The sequence below is a fragment of the Pseudorca crassidens genome, chromosome 10 (genome assembly GCF_039906515.1).
Source record: "Pseudorca crassidens isolate mPseCra1 chromosome 10, mPseCra1.hap1, whole genome shotgun sequence".
In the NCBI taxonomy this organism is placed as follows: Eukaryota; Metazoa; Chordata; class Mammalia; order Artiodactyla; family Delphinidae; genus Pseudorca; species Pseudorca crassidens.
The window spans coordinates 3,368,742-3,386,747 of NC_090305.1; the positions used below are offsets into that span (position 1 = coordinate 3,368,742).

Consider the following 18,006-nt stretch of genomic DNA (forward strand, 5'->3'; position numbering starts at 1 on the left):
TGCGCAGAAGACATCTACACGAGACAAAGAATTCCATGAAAAGCGAGTTTCCCTCCCACCTCTCGCCCCCAGTCCCTTGGTACGACTCCCCAGAGCCATTCCTCTGTCAAGATCTTTCCAGAGATACGCCAGGCATACACAGAGATGTGTTCTGTATATATCAGTTTTTGTCCATATAAATATCCTTTGTTTTTTTGCTCGTTCATTCTTTTTCCCCCCAACCAAACAAATCAACCAGTTTTGTTCTTTTGGGGGAAGTTGGTGGGAAGGAGAAAACTCAGAACAGGAAAGTTCAAAGAAAGTTCCACGTGGCTGGAGGGCAAGCAGACAGCGAGGAAACGGCCAAGCTCTGGCGTTACACCTGGAGCCAGATCCCGCTCTATCCCCTATGAGTTGAGAGCACATCCCTTGACCTCTGTGAGGCTCCATTTACTCTTTCTTTCAAGATTCTGATAATAATGCCTTCCTGTTCGGACACTGGTCTGCAAGCAGCAGAAGGTCCAGTCACGCTGACTGAACCAGAAGGTTGTATTTATTTATTTATTTTTAAAACCTCACGTGGTGGGAGGTCCAAAGACCAAGCTCCTTGGTTCTCAGTGACGGAGGGGCCGTGCCACCCCCCAAGCTGGCGTGTTTGCAAACAGGGGTACGGATTTCTCCGTTGTCGCGATTCCTGGGGCTGCTGGTGGCGCTCTGAGGGTAGGGCTCATGGAGTTTGGGCTCAGACTGTTTGCAGCGGACGGTCACAACAAAGAACTGTCCTGCTCACAATGCCAGCAGCGTTCACACTGAGAAACCCGAGCGCCTCAAGGACCCTGTGTTTCCCACGCTCAGGAATCCCAACACTCTGACGGTTGGCAAGGTGGCCTCGACTGTCGTGGGCGCTATAGCGCCCCCTCTTGGCAAAAGGATGGAAGCTTCCCCTTGGACGTCCCGCCCTCCCCCCGTCTTACTGGCTGGGTCACTTGCTCATTCCTGAACGCCTCCTAGGGTCGGATGAGACAGGAGCTCTTCTGGAGGAGGGGGCCGGCCGCGTGGGGGAGGGGTGGGACACCTGCGAGCAAGGTGGGTACCAGCCCTAGGCCGGCTACAATAGAGGCTGCCTTAAGGATCTTGGAAGGAGGTGCCGCCTGCAGCCACGCTTGCGCATTCCCCTCCCCTTCCCCCAGGGCCTCTGTAGGGCTGAAAGGTGCCCCCTGCAGCCTTGCTGCTGCCCCCAGTCTCCTCCCTCACAGAGGCTCCCTGGCCTCCCTGACCAGGTCGGATCCCACCTTCTTAGCATCTGCTGCAGGGGCTGACTCTCTCTGTACCCGTGTGGCTTTCTGGTTAACCTTGGTCTCCTCCGATAGATATATGGAGAGGGCCCCGAGGGTGGGACCTCCGACGTTCCCACCAAACAAGAGTGGGACAGGGCTGCGACCAGGGCCCGAGGGCCCTGAGAGGGGGGGCCTCCTTAAGTAAGTTCGGCTCCCTCCTGTCCCCGCCCTGGAGCAGCTCCAGCCGCAATGAGGTTGGAGCCCAAGAGGCTCACCACAACCTCACAGTCTCTGTGAAGTCCTATTTCATCCTTAAGATAGTTGGCAAATTTTGTACTTCACTCCATAATACATCAATGTTTACGTTAATGTAAAAACAGTGATCTTCTTTTCCAAATCTTTTTTTTCCCCCCACACCTCCCGGCTTACCTCCGCAGGGAGAGCGCGGAGTCCTAACCACTGGACCGCCAGGGAGTTGCCATCTTCTTCCCCAAATCTTGATGTTGTTCCAACAGGCAGACAAGCCAGGTGTATCTGGGGCCTCTTGTAAGTCCCCAAGTTGAGATGCCGTCACGGCATTCCACGCCGGGCACGGGCGGGCCCGAAAGATCCCAGCAAGGGGGCGTTCTTGCTAGAAATACTTTGGGGCCCATCCCGGGCCTACTGACTCCGAAGCCCTAGGGTAGGGCCCAGCCGTGAGCTCGCACACCCCCGCCAGATGACGCTGACGCGCGCCAGAGTTTGAGAAGCCCCTACTTAGCGGCAGGTGGAGTCAGCCCTAGAAACGAAGCAAAGCAAAACCAACAGCGAGAAAACACTTCGGGCAGTCTCCTCCCCCGCCCCCGGGTTCGCGTCCCTGGAAGGCCGGCAGCGAGCGGCGGGCCCCTCTGCTCGGGCACGAGCTCGGAGCGCGGCGGGCGGGACGAGGGGAGGAGCGGGGACGTGCCCCCGGGCCCCGCGCGAATGGCCTCCGGTCGCTCTCGGCTGGCGGCGGCCCCCCTCCCCCCCGGCCCCGGCCCCGCGCGTCCCCGCACCGCCTCCGCCCCACAACTGGTCGGAGTGCCCCCCGCGCTGGGCCGGGCCGGGCCCGCTTCCGAGAGCCCAGAACTTGGGGAGGAAGGAAAAGACCGTCCCCGCAGGCGATTTTCCGCAGTTGTGCGTCTGCCCCGGGGACCTCCTGGGCCGATGCGACCGCCGGGAGGAGACCCTCTGCGACCCTCCAGAGGGCAGGCCCGTCGGGACCCGCGGGGCCAACTTTGCGGACTGGAGGACGACGGAAGCTGAGCGCGAGTTCACCCCGGAGCTCCGGAGGCAGGGCGGGCGCGGGCCCGCTGGGCAGGAGGGGGTGAAAGGGAGCCCCGACTTCCGCGCCGTCCCCCCTCTCCGCGGAGCCCTCGGACCCCGCCCGCCCGGGCCCAGCGGCCGCGCCTCCGGGCGCCGGGCCCTCCCGCGCCGCGGGCAGGCGCATCACCGAGCGGCAGCGTCCGGCCCCGGTCCGGCCCGCATCCTCCTCCCGCTCCGGCCTGAGCACCCCGGCTGAAACCCGGAGCCTGCCGACTGGGACTGCCTTCTCCGCTCGGGCCGGGGCGGGCGCTGCGCGCTCTTTCCACCACCCCAGGCATCAAGTCTCCAGAGAACAAGTCCCGGGGTCAGACGGCGTCATGGAACCCCCGGGGCCGCAGCTGCTAAGTTTGGAGGCGCCGGGACCTGCGCCTTTTGAAGACCCCCCGCCTGCCGAGGAGCCGCCCGCCCCGGGAGTCCTCTGCACCGAGGGTGGCGGGGACGGCGGCGGCACGTCGGCGGCCCCGAGCTCCGACGCCGAGGGCCCGTCCCCGCAGGAAGAGACTGCCCCCTGGGAGCAGGAGGAGCTGCTGGAAAGCCGTCGCCGCCGCCGCTGCGGCGCGCGCTCCTTCCCTCTGCCCGCCGACTCGATCCTGCAGGCGGCCAAGTTCCCGCAGCGGCAGCGGCCGCCTGCCCCGGGGCCGGGCGCGGAGGGCGGCGAGAGGGTCGAGGACGCGCCGCACAGCCCGGGCTGCTGCGCCAAGTGCCAGAAGCGGGTGCAGTTCGCGGACGCGCTGGGGCTGAGCCTGGCCAGCGTGAAGCACTTCAGCGTGGCCGAGGAGCCGCAGGTGCCGCCCGCCGTGCTCTCTCGCCTGCGCAGCCTCCCGGCGCGCGCCGAGAACCTGGAGCAGCTCCCGGGCCTGCTGGCCGCGGCGGCGGCGGCGGCCGCGCCCCTCCGCGAACAGCCTCCCCGACTGCAGCCTCTCTTCGAGCTCCCCGGGCCGAGCGCCGCAGACGAGCGCCTGCGGCGACAGCGCGTGTGCCTGGAGCGCGTGCAGTGCTCGGCACCCTGGGGCGCGGAGGTGACAGGCTCCGGCCGGGTGCTGGGCTGCCCGGGGCCGCGCGTCGTGGCCGTGCGCTACACCTTCACCGAGTGGCGCTCCTTCCTGGACGTGCCGGCTGAGCTGCGGCCCGAGCCAGGGAAGCCTCCGCCGCCAGAGGCGCCGTCCTGGGGGCCGGGGGAGGCCGAGGAGGAGCCGAGCGCCGAGCGCTTCCACTTCGCCCTGTGCCTGCCCCCGGGCCTGCAGCCCAAGGAGGGGGAGGACGCGGACGCTCCGGACGTCGCCGTCCACTTCGCCGTCTGCTACCGCTGCGCCCAGGGCGAGTATTGGGACAACAACTCGGGGGCCAACTACACGCTGCGCTACGTGCGCCCTGCCGACGCGCGCTGAGCCCGCAGTCCTCGGCACCGCAGCGCTCGCAGGGACGCGGGAAGGGGCCGACGGCGCGCGGAGCCCAGGCAGCCGCGACGCTTTGCGGAGCGTCATCTTTCTGGAGAGAAGAAGCCGCTCCCCGCAAGCTCGCGCCCCAGACAGAACCCGCCTGCAAGCACGGAGCCCTACCCGGCGAAGCGCCCTACCTTCCCGGCCTCTTTCCCGTCGCTTTGGCCTCTGGAGTTCTCGCCGCGCGTCGAATGGGAAGAAATCCTCAAGATTCCGAGCAGTGGCTTTCTCCACGAAAAAGACTCCTAACTCCTGAGCGAGGCTGCAAACCGTTGGGATTTGTCTTTAACTGTGGACGTCCCCTCGGGTCTCAGGGAGCGGTCGAAGCATCCCTCCGCCTCGCGCCGAGGGACGGCGTGAACTGCGGGCCCGCGGGAGCCCGCGGCCTGTTTCTCGAGAAAACCAGGTGGGGCCTTGGCCGGGCAGTCCTTTTCTCTTACCTGGGATCTGGGAAATGTTTGCTGACTCGTGCGCTTGCGTACAAATGTCCTTTTGAAAAGTAAAGGTCACGTGCACGTCTGTTACTTGATATTTCAGCTCCCGGAAGTTTGGGAGACCTTGGCAGTCGGGTCGTCTTCTTCAGCGGATGATGCTACACTTTAAAGTGGTCAAACAACAATATTTTCAAATTTCCCTTCTTTCATCCCTCCTGTCTGATGTGGAAAGGCCCAGATTTCCCATAATGGGCTAGAGTGTTCTTAAAAGTGTTTTGTAGAAGTCGTTCTTTCCCCGGGCAAAATAAGATGCTTGGTGAGTTGAAATGCCGGCGGCAGGCCTTGGCGGTGAGCCGTCAGAGCCGGTCTTGGGCCTCCAGCCGCGATGTGTAGGCAAAGCACATCGTAGCTGCTAGACTCCTGGGCCATTAGCAGTCAGAGACGCCTGACTCTCGGTGGCTGGACTCCAAGCCGGGGAGATGAGGGATGGAAGGGTGGCTTTCTGTCCCTCCTGGAGCCACAGCAGGGAGCAGTGGCTTGAATGATGAAGCATGCCCAGCAAGAAAATCCTGCTCCGAATCCGGTGGGCACCAGCCTGGCTGGCCTCCTTCATTCACTGCTGATGGCTGTGGATGCCAAGATCAGGGCTGGTGAGCCTCCTGAGGACTGGATTTCTTCATACCTTGGTCCTGCCTTGGTAACTTGTCTGTCTTTTGTTCTCATACGTTCGAGCACGTGGCTAGTACAATCAGCCCATGGGCCACATTCAGCCTTAATCCTGTGCTTGTAGGGCCTGAGAGCTAAGAATGTTTTTTACATTTTTTAAAGATTTGGAAAAATTCAAAAGAAGAATACTATTTTTGTGACACATGAGAATTGTATGAAATTCAAATTTCAGTGTCCATAAATAAAGTTTTATAGGAACACAGCCATGCACATTCGTTCACATACTATCCATGATTGCTTTCCTGCTACAAGAGTAGAGTTGAGCAGATGCAACAGAGACCATATGGCAAAGTCTAAAATATTTACTATCTGGCTCTTCATAGAAAGTCTGCCAACCCCTGCTCTAGAGAAGTAGTATTTTTTTAAAACTATATGTTGAGAGTCATACTTAATAAATCAGTTAAACTTTTAGTAAAATTTGTCACTTGAAGTAAACCTCCTCTGAGTAAAGGTAAAACTGGTTACATTACTCTCAGGAATCTTGGTTGGTTACAGTAAACACTAAGACACCAAATGTACAGTTATTACTGTACTGGGGAGGGGCATCTACCTGCTTCTTACTTCTAAGAAATAACAGAAAGTCAAGGTAGCTAAAATATAGCACCATCCGAATTCACATCAGGCTACAGAAAACTGCCAGGTATGTCGATGCTTCAAAATGGGATGTGTCTCAAGCTATAGGAATATTTAGATTGAACTCCGGTTTGTGGACATCCTTTTTGACTACAGCAGTGTTTGCCAGGGGTAACTGATCATGGGAAAAAAATTTAAGTACTAATTTCTTAGTGGAAAGCCATCAAGTTAATGAATTACAATTTACTCTTGGAGTAAAGCGGACTAAACAATGGTCATGTGGATGAAACACTACCTAATTCACATGTGCTTATAAAAATCAATAAGCATTTATTAGAATTACATAATTTTTCTGCTACTAAATACAAACACAATCAAGCCTTTTCATTCTATGTCTGGTATGGGGTCTGGTATATCACTTCCTTTTTAAAAGCACATTGTTGCATAATAAAAACACCTAAATACATTTTGTATTTTTCTTATGTACTTAGGAATACATTTTAGTTGAAAAGTACTGATAGTGTATATGGCCTATAACACAGTTTGAAATGCTAGTTTATATGGTAGTAATGCACTCTTTTGAATTGTTTTAGATTATTTAAAATTAAATTAGGAACACAGTATAATGATCAAAATAGAGAGCCTCTTGTCTGGTATCTTTTAAAATGGTAACCCATTAAATCTAGAATAAAATAAATAAGAAATGGATTTTTAAGAGGTGTTTACAGCAAAAATTTTATTCTTATAAAAACCATTACTGATTTTCAAAAGTATATTTTGGAATTCAAACAATTTTAAGAGTACTTATTTAATAATGTAAGAACTTCAAACGTGGCTGTTAGGAAAGGAAATCTAGTTTTGCTCTCCCATAAATCTTGGAGAAAAGCTCTTCTAAGGTTCAGAAATTTGTAAAATATTTTCAACAGCCCAGTCTTTCTGCATGTGGTTATAGCCTTTCAAAGTCCTGGAACCGGCAGTCTCCTAAGTGTCAGTTTTATTTTATGAAGCGCCAACGTTTTATCGTAGGCTTCACTTTGTGAAGAAATGTAGGGACGTTAAAATAGGTCTTTTTGTTTGTTTTTGAAAAGTTTCAAAGGAAGAGGCAATACTGAGGAAGTATTTACGACTGTATTTCCTGAATGGAATGAACACACACACACTTATCTCCAGAGCAAAATTCCCACAATGCAGCTTGGCTTTTTTGTGGTAATATTTATCAACTTGATAAGTGAGAGTCATCCTACTTGAAAATGTAATAGCTTCAACATCTGACCCGGCTCTAGTGATCAAAAACTAAGTTCTGCTTAGCTCAGCTAATGGTCCTGACCTCCACCAGACAGACTCCAGTTTCTTCTCTATAAGCAAGGGGGTCCATGGATCACTGGGTCAGGGGATGTTGAATGAAGTCAGTGTCCCAATCTAAACAGTGTCAGAAGAGAATTCCCTGCGGTCCAGTGGTTAGGACTCTGCGCTTTCACTGCTGCGGGCGCGGGTTCAATCGCTGGTGTGGGAACTAAGATCCTGCCAGCTGCGTGGTGTGGAAAAACAAAAAAACAACAAAAAACCAAACACGTGTCAGAAGCAGTGGCTGGAAATGTGGCCTTCTGTACGGAACAAATGTCCCCTGATAAGCCCCAGGTTTATGAAGCAAGGTGACCAGTCGCTTCCAAGACCTAACTGGGGAGGACGGGACCCCGCTCCAGGGTGTGGGCAGTGGAGCCTGGGAGCTGGTCGAGCTCTGGGGCCACCAAGTGTCTCTGTCCAGGCAGCAGGGCCACAGCTCAGGCAGCTCTCCTGAGGCACCAGGGAGTGGGCATTTGTCATCCAGAGCCTGGGCTGCAGGGACGGGAACCTTCTGACAGGTGCGCAGTGCGTTTTCCACCTGGCCGCGCCCTCGCCTCCCGGGCCCTCCTTCTGCCCTGAGTCGGGGACGGCTTCCCCGGTGATGCTGTGGGTTTTGGGCCACGCAGAACCTGCTCATTTCATTTTTGGAGATTTGTGTTGGACTCTGGCTATATCATTTTACGAGTTGTCCATATTTCTGCTTTCTGGTCCAACGGGTTTTGTACATTTTAGTGTGCTAAGTTTTCTCATTCCCCGACTCATTTGCTTGTTTCGTAGGAGCATGTGGCTTGGAGCACTTGGGGAATTGTGGTCTGTGTCATGTGTACTGTGTCAGGAGTGCAAGGAACAGCCTTCAGGAGGAAATGGCAGGCTTTGCCTTCGTGTGACATCATGGAACTGACAGACGTGCCTTTTCGGCTCATGCAATGGACACGGGTTTATAGGTTAAAAGAGGGCACCGTGGCATGTGGTAACTTAACAGGCAGCCCTGGCAAATGGTGAGCTGTTTGCTGTCCAGCTTTGCCCGGTCAGTCCCCGTGATGCCAGGCCTGGACGGTCTTCAGGATGGGGTTTGTGTTTTGTACGGTCACAGCGGCAAGGGGCTGGGAGCAGGGCAGAAACTGACAACCTGGGCCCAGCCCCGTGACCCCACCTGTCCTCCTACAGGGCCATCCTGGCCTTATTGTCGATAAGCGGGCCGGTGCCTGGAAACCCCCGGAAGAGGCTGACCCTGGCTTCTCCTCGGGACTAGTGATGGACACTTTCCACTAGGTGACCTGCTGTGTTTCCTTGTTCCCCTCTGGACTCCCTCTGATCGGGGAGGCTGTCAGGATGCAGCCCTAAATGGTCCGTTAACCCTCCAAGGGCTGGTTGCTAGAGAGCTAACACTGTAACTTTCGGTTCATTAGGACCTAAACTCCTTTAAATCTTTTTGGGACACGTTGTATTTGCATCTTGTAGAGTTTAGTTCTTTGGCTTTGCCCTCTGTGAGCAGACACATTTTGGCAAGGAAAGAAGTGAGTGACATTTGGGCTGAATGGAGAGTTTTTGAGATGGCGAAGATCAAGGGCTTGCTTTTAAGACGCGCTAGTGAGATGTGCCTCGTGGATCTAATAGGAGAGCAGAAGTCTATTTAGGTCATGAGTTCAGAGCCACTTCAACCCGGAAAATCTTCAGATACACAAACACCTCTGGTAAAGCAAAGGCATTTTAGAGACACTTACAGACACTTAAAAACATTAGAGCAGTGTAACTACTCATCCCGTTCATATTGTTGGCACAGCTCAGGTTCTCTGAAACTTGTTGGCTCGAGTCACTGCCCCAGGAGAACCGACAGCACCCTGAAGTATCCCAGAACGGGAAACTCGTTCTGAAAATCTGAACTGAATAAAGATTGAAAGCAGGTGGGTTTTGTGAACTAAGCTTGGAACATTTAATCTCCAAGTTGAAAAATTCATGAGCACATCCCACAGAAGGCCTTTCTACAAATAGCTACATGTGTTATGTCAAGGAAGCATCCACTCCAAAAGATAAGAAGTTTATGGTTATGGGAAACTCATGGTCTTTATAGGGGCCCCTGGCAGGGCTCTCTAGTGTTTGTGGGTCCAGCGCCTCTCTGGACAGCTTTGGGTGAAGAACCCGTTATCAGGAGGCTGTTCTGGGGCAGCTGAAGCAGGACCTTGTATACCCTAAGTAGGCGGAAGAGGCTACTCTTTCTCGGAGGGAGTTAGGCTTTGCCTCATTTTTACGTTATATAAGAGGAAATGTGTGTTTATATTCAGAACCACTTTAAATGGCCTAGAGGATTCCATTTGTATGTCCTTTTCAGTCTGGTTAAGTTGTTGTGTTTTTACGTACAGACTTAAGGCATGTTGTTTATAAAATTATATTTTTCGGCCAGAAAACCCCTAAGCCTGTGTGTTGCCCATGTCACAGTGAAGCGCCGACCCTGGAATTAGTGAGTCTGTTTGTTGTATTAGGATTGGAAATATAAATCGAATTCGGTTTGAAGGTCCCTGGGATATCTAAAAATCGATAGTGTGGATAAGTACAGATATAAATGGATACTAAATTGCAGGCAAGTCCTTAACAATGAAATACACAATATGTTCTTTTGGAAAAAAAAATAGTCCACATTTAGAAAAATCTGTGAGTCCCCTGCTTAACTCCCAACCTCCCCGCCCCCTGACCCCCAAATCTGAACTAGAGGTTGCTTTTGTTACCAGATCCTGAGTGATTTTGGACTTTGCTGTTGACCAGATAGTCATTAAAATGAATTTCTCTATTGGTGTGACTGCCCTGAAAGAGTAGATTTTCTGGCTAAGGAAACACCTTCAAAACGGCTGTAAGGTGTTGAGTTCTGAAGCTGGGGGCGGCCCTGCCCTGCACGGCCCACCAGAAGGGAGCCAGGAGAAGGTGCAGGGGAGGAAGCGCTGCTTTGGGCCTGGGCCTGCCTGCGGCAGCCTCCCCTGCCCCGAGGCCCGGACCTGGGCTGCCGTGAAGGCCAAGGCATAGCATCTTGGGCCTTTGTTTTCGACTCTGCCACATCCAGGTGGTTCAGGAGACCTCACCAGATGAATCTGTTAGAGCCAAGGGTTTCTGAAGCCATCGGCACGGCACCATCCTCTGTGGGTACAGGCATGAGGGGCCCTGGCAGACATCTGTGACGTGTTACCTGTAGGTGACAGCGGAGGCTGGGCATCGTCTGGCAGTAAGTTCCAGCTTCTGTGAAGGCCTTCCCTTTGTGAGCGATGGTCTGACTTCTGCGGGTGAGCCCAGAGCCCGGCGTGGTTGAGGTCCACGGCCATTGCAATATCACCAAACACCCACGTCACTCCTCCAGGGTCTGAAAGTGCAATGTAGCTCACCCAGGTGTGTCTGGGATCCCCGAGCTCTCTCAGCGGACTGCCTGTGACAGCTCTGACTCGACAGAGGCTCCCAGCCCTGTGTGGGGTAGGGGCGGATCTCAGGGTCCAAGATGACCATGGCTGTTGGGGGCACAGAGCCTGCCCTCGCGAGCCGGAACCAGGGGGCCCAAGTGGTCCTTTATCAGCCAGGCAGCAGTGGCAAGAGTGGGCACTCTTCCAGACAGGATATTTTAATGCGATTATGTGGAATTTTGTACAGTTCCTTCTAACAACGTGAGAGAAAATAACCTCATTACCCTCCCTTTTGAGATCTGCCTGAGAAATGTGCCCCGTGGAATGTCTGGGGTGAGTAACAGATTTCTGTGAATGTGATTTTTGATACTGTTTATTTAAACTGAGAACTACTGTAGTCCAAACACAGCCCTTGTGTTTCTCCTTGGTTTTTAAAAGGATGATTATATTTTTGTGGTTTGAAAATGTCTTTTCAATTCTAAGGATTTTTTGGGAAATTTTGCTTGCTGCTCTGCTGTATGGTGATATTTCTGTATGTGTTGCACCTAAAAAAATACTGAACCCAAAGTCCTGATTTGAATAAAGAATGTAAAGCAATTTGGGACTTTGAAAGCTGTCATTGAGTCTGCGGACGTATCTGGTGGTCACACTGGGATGGGGGCGGGGGGTCGAGGTGGCCACCGGCACCTAGTGGGCAGAGGCTGGGGGTGCTGCCAGCACCCTACGAGGCACAGGACGGCCCCCAGCAAAGGGGTCCTGAAATCTCAGTGCTGAGGCTGGAGAACCCTGAGCTGATAATATTGTCCCAGCTTTGATTTCCTGGTTTTGATAATGTACTAAGGTTACAGAAGACACTATCACTGTGGAAAGCTATGTGAAGTATATAGGGGAATTCTCTGCCTTTTCTGCAAATTCCTGTGAGCTTCAAACCATTTCAAATAAAAAGTTAACAACAACAACGTCCAATTAAACTTTTTTTTAAAAAAGAAAACCTGCCATTGTGAAGCGTGTACAGCGTCGTGAGGCGCTGTGCTAGTGGGGAAGCGCGCTTAGCCACCGGGGAGGTGGCCTGACGTGGGACAGATGCACCTGCTCCAGGTGAGCCAGGCTGGCAGCGGACACAGCTCGGCACTGGCTGGCCGTGTGCTCTCAGATACGTCCCTTCCCTAGGGAGCAGGAGTTTTCACGTCTGCCAAATGGGGGCAGTAATTCTTGCCTTACCACATAGCTGTGAGCGTGAAGGGAAGTTATTTGTGGAGTGCCAAGCACACACCTTGTTCTCAGCATCTTCCTCTTTCTCTCTGGCCTCTGCCGGCTGGTTTCTACTGGCTCCGTTCTGAGGATGAAAACCGTCTGACTTCATCTGAATAGAGGAAGAGTGAATGAATCTTCTAACTTGGGGAACAAATTGTAGGGGCTCCCACTGTGCGAACCTGACAGACTGTTCTTGGTACCTGGGCAGACGGCCATTTGTTTCTGCTGTTCGCAGGATGGGATGTATATTACATGTATATTACACATATATATGTACAATGTACATACGTTCATCTGACTTCTATCTTTGCACTTCCTTGCAACAGCTTCTTCAGAGATCATCTGCCCTGTGTTAAGCAGCTACGTTTGGGGGCCTCCTGTTTGTCGACTGCTGTCTGACATTGTTGAACACCCATTCTTTGTGGCCTGTTTTGGTTCTGTGGCCGCCCACTCCTGACTCACCCCCTTCCCCTCAAGCTGCTCCTTTTCAGTCTCTGTTGGGGCTGATTCTCCCATCACCCTGTCCTCCAAACATTTTTCAACATTCTGTTCTCTTATAAAGAGGCTACGAATTCCACGGGGTGTGTGTGTGGGGGAACTGTGTCTAGTTCTTTTTGTGCCCCCGGCAGTGGCCAGCATGCCCTGAGTCAGCTTGTCAGAATCCATTCACTGTCTCTGCAAGTGTCGACGGGGCACTGCCCACGTGGCAGGCACAGCCGTGGCCCTGGGACATGTGGGGATTAAGACATGCAGGGCATGGCCGTCATGAAGCTCGCATCCGGGATGGTTGGGGCTGTGTGTGGACAACTCCCAAGCTGCGTCTACGCTCACACTTCCACCTTCCTTTCCTCTCCGAGCCCCAGCGAGCTAGCTCCACGCACGTTAAGGAAATGCCATTTCCCCCCATAACTCTGGCACTCAGCATCCCCGGGTGGGTGCTGTGAGAATCTCTGTTAGGGGAGGGCTGGGAGGCCACGTGGCCCTGCCTGCTTCCCTCAGGTGGGTCTTCCTCGTGGTGGAGGGTGCGGGTGGTCTTTGGACAAAGGCTGCTGCCTTCTACCGCAGGGAGCTGCTTCTCAGCCTACAGCCTGGTCTGTCCATCCACCCTTTACATCAAACCCGTTTCACGAGCAAATATGTCCAGACATCCAGGGAGTGAGACTGTCACGGTGAAAACCTGTTTGGCGGCATCTACTGAAGCTGACCATACACATAACCCCCGGTCAGAAACTCCACACTCGAACATCAGTGTGTACACGTGGGCACCAAGAGACACGTGCAGGAGGTTTACAGCAGTGTTGTTTGTAACAGTCAAAAGCAGGAAACGTGTGCTACAGCCCTGACCGGCACCTGGAGATCTTCACGCAGCGTCTGAGACGGCGTGGACGGCACAGAGGAGGGAGACCCAGGTCCACACGCCCCACGTCACAGCTCCCTGAGATGCAGGAAGCATGTGCTACAGCCCTGACCGGCACCTGGAGATCTTCACGCAGCGTCTGAGACGGCGTGGACGGCACAGAGGAGGGAGACCCAGGTCCACACGCCCAGAGCCCGTTAGTGCAGTGGTGCGCAAACCCGCCGTTTGCTCCGCAGTTATGTCTCCCTCTTGCTGCGGGGGAATGGCTGATTGAGATTTGGTTAGATCCCCCCAAGATGTGGTGCTGTTGGCTGGGAAGATTTCACCCAGTCCTAACAGCCATCAGTCAGGGATGGACGCTGAGGGATTCCTCCCGCCCGCCCCTCACTGCTGCCCACAGTGGCCTGCTCGACGGATCCTGCTTGCGTGTGTGAGCTCATCCGTCACCCATCCGTCTGAGGGTGGGAGGCCACAGCTAGGGCGTGTGTACTCTCCTGCTGGGAGGGTCTCCTTGGGAAAACGGATTTACTTAACCCATGCTGGCTCTCACACTCGGCAGTACTGCTCCCTGTGGCCCACACCGGCAAGAAAGACGATTCTGTCTCTACTGACCTTGTTTTCCTTGTTTCTTAGATGGCGCAAGACTTGGGTTGGGAGGCTGGGTGCCATTTACAGGGGACCTCAGAGACGCCAACGCAACTCTAGGAGACGGGCGTTACTCCCATGTTACAGCTGGAGAAGCTGAGCTCGGAGGGGCTGGGCAATGTGCCTAGCGGGTAAGAGGCTGGGCTTCTACATCCAGACGACGGACTATTCCTCAGCCACAAAAAAGAACGAAACGGTGCCGTTCGCAGCAACACGGATGGACCCAGAGATGACCGTACTAAGGCAGAGTATGACGTCACTTACATGTGGACTCTCAAAAAATGATACAAATGAACTTATTTACAAAATAGAAACAGACTCACAGACAACAAACCAAAGGTTACCAAAGGGGAAAGGCGGGGGGCGGGGGGAGGGATAAATTAGGAGTTTGGGATTGACTTGTACACACTACTATATATAAAATAGATAATCAACAAGGACCTGCTGTGTACTACAGGGCACTCTACTCAATACTCTGTAATAACCTATATGGGAAAAGAATCTGGAAAAGAATCGATATATATATATATGCATAACTGAGTCACTTTGCTGCACACCTGAGACTAACACAACACTGCACGTTAACTATACTCCACTATAAAACAAAAATTCAATAAAGAAAAGAGAGAGGGGCTGAGTTTGGATTTGAACCCAGGAGACTGTCTGACCCAGACCCACTGTTGCTGCAACAGACACAGACACAGAAGAGACCGCGTCTCCGCAGCTCGGCCACAGAAGAGGGAGGAGGGTGCCCTTGCTCCTCCTTTCCTCCTTGGGCCTCTCAGTGGTGCGGCCCTACACAGCTAGACTTCATATCTGGACAAGAGGGCAACCTCCCTCTGCCTCCTACCTCGGTCCTGTCATCAGAGTTCCTGTTCCCTGCTTCTTCTGGGGGACTGACACTGGGACCAAGTTCCCTTTTTACTGGGGAAATTACCTACTAAAAAATGTGAACTAACTTCTTGCAGGCCCCATATTTCAATAAAACACAGCATTAGTCAGTGTTCCAAACTGCAAGTTACAGAAACGTCAAGCCATCTTGAGCAAGTGGGGCACTGGTGTGCTGGATCCCGGGCTCTCCTGTGGCATCTAAAGGCGGCTGGGGGGCTTCCCTGGTGGTTAAGAATCCACCTGCTAATGCAGGGGACACAGGTTCGAGCCCTGGTCCGGGAAGATCCGGAAGGAATCTTCCTGGAAGGAAGGCCGCGGAGCAACTAGGCCCGTGCGCCACAACTACTGAGCCTGCGAACCACGACTACTGAGCCCCGCGTGCCTAGAGCCTGTGCTCCGCAACACGAGAAGCCACCGCAATGAGAAGCCTGCGCACCACAACGAAGAGTAGCCCCCGCTCACTGCAACTAGAGAAAGCCCGTGCACAGCAACGAAGACCTAACGCAGCAAAAAATAAACCAACCAACCAACCAACCAACCAAAAGGCAGCTGGGCCTCTCCGGGCCTGGAGGCCCATGCGACGCTCCTGGAACCTGGAGGGTCTCTGCCTCACTGTCTCTGCTGTGTGTGCTGCCGTCTTCTCTCCCTGCAGACTGGATTTCTCCTTGCCTCTGTCTCCAGGAGAGATCGAAGTCTGCTCTGTCCCTCCCGAGTCTGTCACTTGAGTCCCAGCACACAGCTCAGGTAGAAACAGAACTCTCACTCCCAGTGCTGAGTTTCTAAGGGAAAAAATTTGGTCCACTGTGGGTGAGGGGTCCATCCCTGTTCCATGAGCTGTGGCTGGAAGTGGGGGAAGGATCACGATGCAGAATGGTTGCCGGGAGCCCCCGATTCCTGCTGTGAGGGGGCAGGCAGGGCTCTCGTGAGACAGCGGATACCCCAGTGGCCCCACTGCAAATAAGACACACACACGATGATGTGAAATGTCGACGTACAGCCGTGCAGTGTGTGCACGTGGACATGCGTTTGCCTTAAGGGGCTGCAACGCTGCCCTGAATCTCAGCATCTCAGCGAGGGGCAGCCACCCTGCCGGCGTCTCAGGATTGAAGCACTGGAGTTCCTTCACTCCCTTCTTTCTTCTGTGTCTCCAGTCTCTCATCAAGCCTGTCACTTGGATTCATTCTTTCCCCTGTATCCCGTCCACACCACCACTGTCCTCAGCCAGGCTGCAGCCCCCTCAGATCTACGTTATGGCATCAGTTTCCTGGCCAGCTCTTCACTCACGGGCGTTCTCTGCATTGCCGTCCAGTCAATCTGCTGCAGACACCATTCCCTGCTTAAATGCTCCCTCTCCCACTGAGTAAGGCTCAGACTGCTCAGCCCAGAACCTGTGGCTCAGAAGGAAGCAATTTCTCCTTTTGTATCTCACCTCCTCCCCGCTTCCAGCACTACCTGATCTCTGACTCTCCCAGGTAACTTATCCCCTTAGCCATTTACACACGTCTTCACTACGGTGCTAAATGTACTGTAATTAAGGGAAGGCTCCACATCTGGTCCATCTCTACATCCCCTAGGGCGTCTGACACAGTTTCTAAATGAACGATAAAGCGGCTACCAGTTACTGCTGGCTTACTCGGTAGCAAACACAGGAGGAGAACTTTACGTGCCTTATGTGTTTACAATCCTGACAGCAACCCTGTGCGTCCAGGATGTGACCAGCTCCATTTCATAGATGAGGAAACAGAAGTTTAGAGATGCCATGAGGAAGAGGCAGAGCTGGAGGATGAAGGAAGGGACGACTTTCTGGGGTGTCTGTAGCTCGGGCGACCTTGAGGCCCTGTCCCTACTTTCTCCATAGGAAGCCCACGAGGAACCAGGATTTGCCCCGTCCCAGTGAACACTCACCGGCGTGCTGCCTCCCTTTTTCTTTCCTTTTTTTGGCCGCGCCATGAGGCTTGTGGGATCTCGGTTCCCTGGCCAGGGATTGAACCTGGGCCCTGCAGTGAAAGCACAGAGCCCTAACCACTGGACCGCCAGGGAAGTCCCCCTGCCCGCTAACTGATACGCTCTCCACCCACTGGCACCGACTCTCCACTCTCCGCCGAGGCTTATTCCAGCCCCAGGATCTCTGTGAGTTCTGTCTGGCCCATATGCTGCTCTCTTGCTCTTGCGGCCTGGCCAGCACTCGGTCGTTTTCTGGTTGTTCTCCACGTGTTGGGCCCCCCAACAATGAAGTCAGATTCTCGGGGGCAGGGGCCCCTGGCCCACATGTGCCTCCACCCCAAACTGCTTGCTCTGCCTTGAGTGCATTCAGAGCTTTCTTTTTAAGCCTGTGCCTGTTGGGAAGACATGTGAGGGAACAGTTGTTGCTGGGTGAGCAGGAGCCAGATGTCCCTTTCTTTTTCAGCTGGGTCCAAATTCTGCTTTAGGAATCGCAGAAGCCAGCAGAAGCCAGGGAGAAAAAGTTTTTAGTTCAGAAGAAGCTGGAAACACACTTGTTGGGTCAGACACTGGCCTGGTGGCTGGTGAGGATTCCGAGGGGCCAAGGGCCCCCCTCCCCCCGGCCCCCCAGCCCATCCATGAGTTCCCTGTGCCTTTGCAGAGGGCCAGCTGGCTTCACTGTCCAGTTAATCCCAAATTCATATTCTTATGGACCATGGGCTGGGCTGAATGTTCTGGCCAACCCCAGGCAGCACCAAAGTTCCACATGAAGCTGGGGATGGATCCTGAAGATTTCTTGCTGAATTGTGCCAAAAACTAGCACTCAGGGACTTCCCTGGCGGTCCAGTGGTGGGGACTCAGCACGTTCACTGCCGGGGCCCGGGTTCGATCCCTGGTCAGGGAACTAAGATCCCGCAAGTCCGGCGGTGTGGCCAAAGGAAAAACAAAAACCAAACCAAACCAAACTCCTAGCTTTCAGATGGTCTCGAGGATGGTTTCTTTCGTTTTGATTAATTGCAAGCTTTTAGAGCTAGAAAGGTCATTAGGGGTCTGGCCAGTGCTGACCCCCTCGAACACAAACGCAACAGCATCCCCAGGTCTCGGGCTGTCCCGCCCAGTGGCTTTTTTTTTTTTCCTCCCACCACCTGCATTCCTCCCATCACACCATATTCCTGTCTTCCAAATTTTTTTTTTAAAGAATTGTTTTATTTATTTTTGCAGTCTGAGTTACGGATATATTGTTTCACCTCTTTGAATCAGCTTCTGTTTGTAGAGTCCCATTAGGAAGTGTAAGGCTGTGGGGTTTTTTTTTTTTTTTTTTTTTGCGGTACGCGGGCCTCTCACTGTTGTGGCCTCTCCCGTTGCGGAGCACAGGCTCCGGACGCGCAGGCTCAGCGGCCATGGCTCACGGGCCCAGCCGCT

General features: G+C 53.7%; 1 protein-coding gene across 1 annotated transcript; it reads left to right on the forward strand.

Moving 5' to 3' along the window:
- Window positions 1–2,271: 2,271 nt before the first annotated feature.
- On the forward strand, window positions 2,272–6,407 carry PPP1R3G (protein phosphatase 1 regulatory subunit 3G). Its single transcript, XM_067751898.1, has one exon. The coding sequence runs from the start codon at window positions 2,918–2,920 to the stop codon at window positions 3,986–3,988; it is 1,071 nt and encodes a 356-aa protein (XP_067607999.1). The 5' UTR covers window positions 2,272–2,917; the 3' UTR covers window positions 3,989–6,407.
- Window positions 6,408–18,006: the final 11,599 nt, after the last annotated feature.

Excerpts from the sequence above, each read along its gene's own strand:
- PPP1R3G (XM_067751898.1), top strand. The coding sequence starts at position 2,918 with ATGGAACCCCCGGGGCCGCAGCTGCTAAGTTTGGAGGCGCCGGGACCT.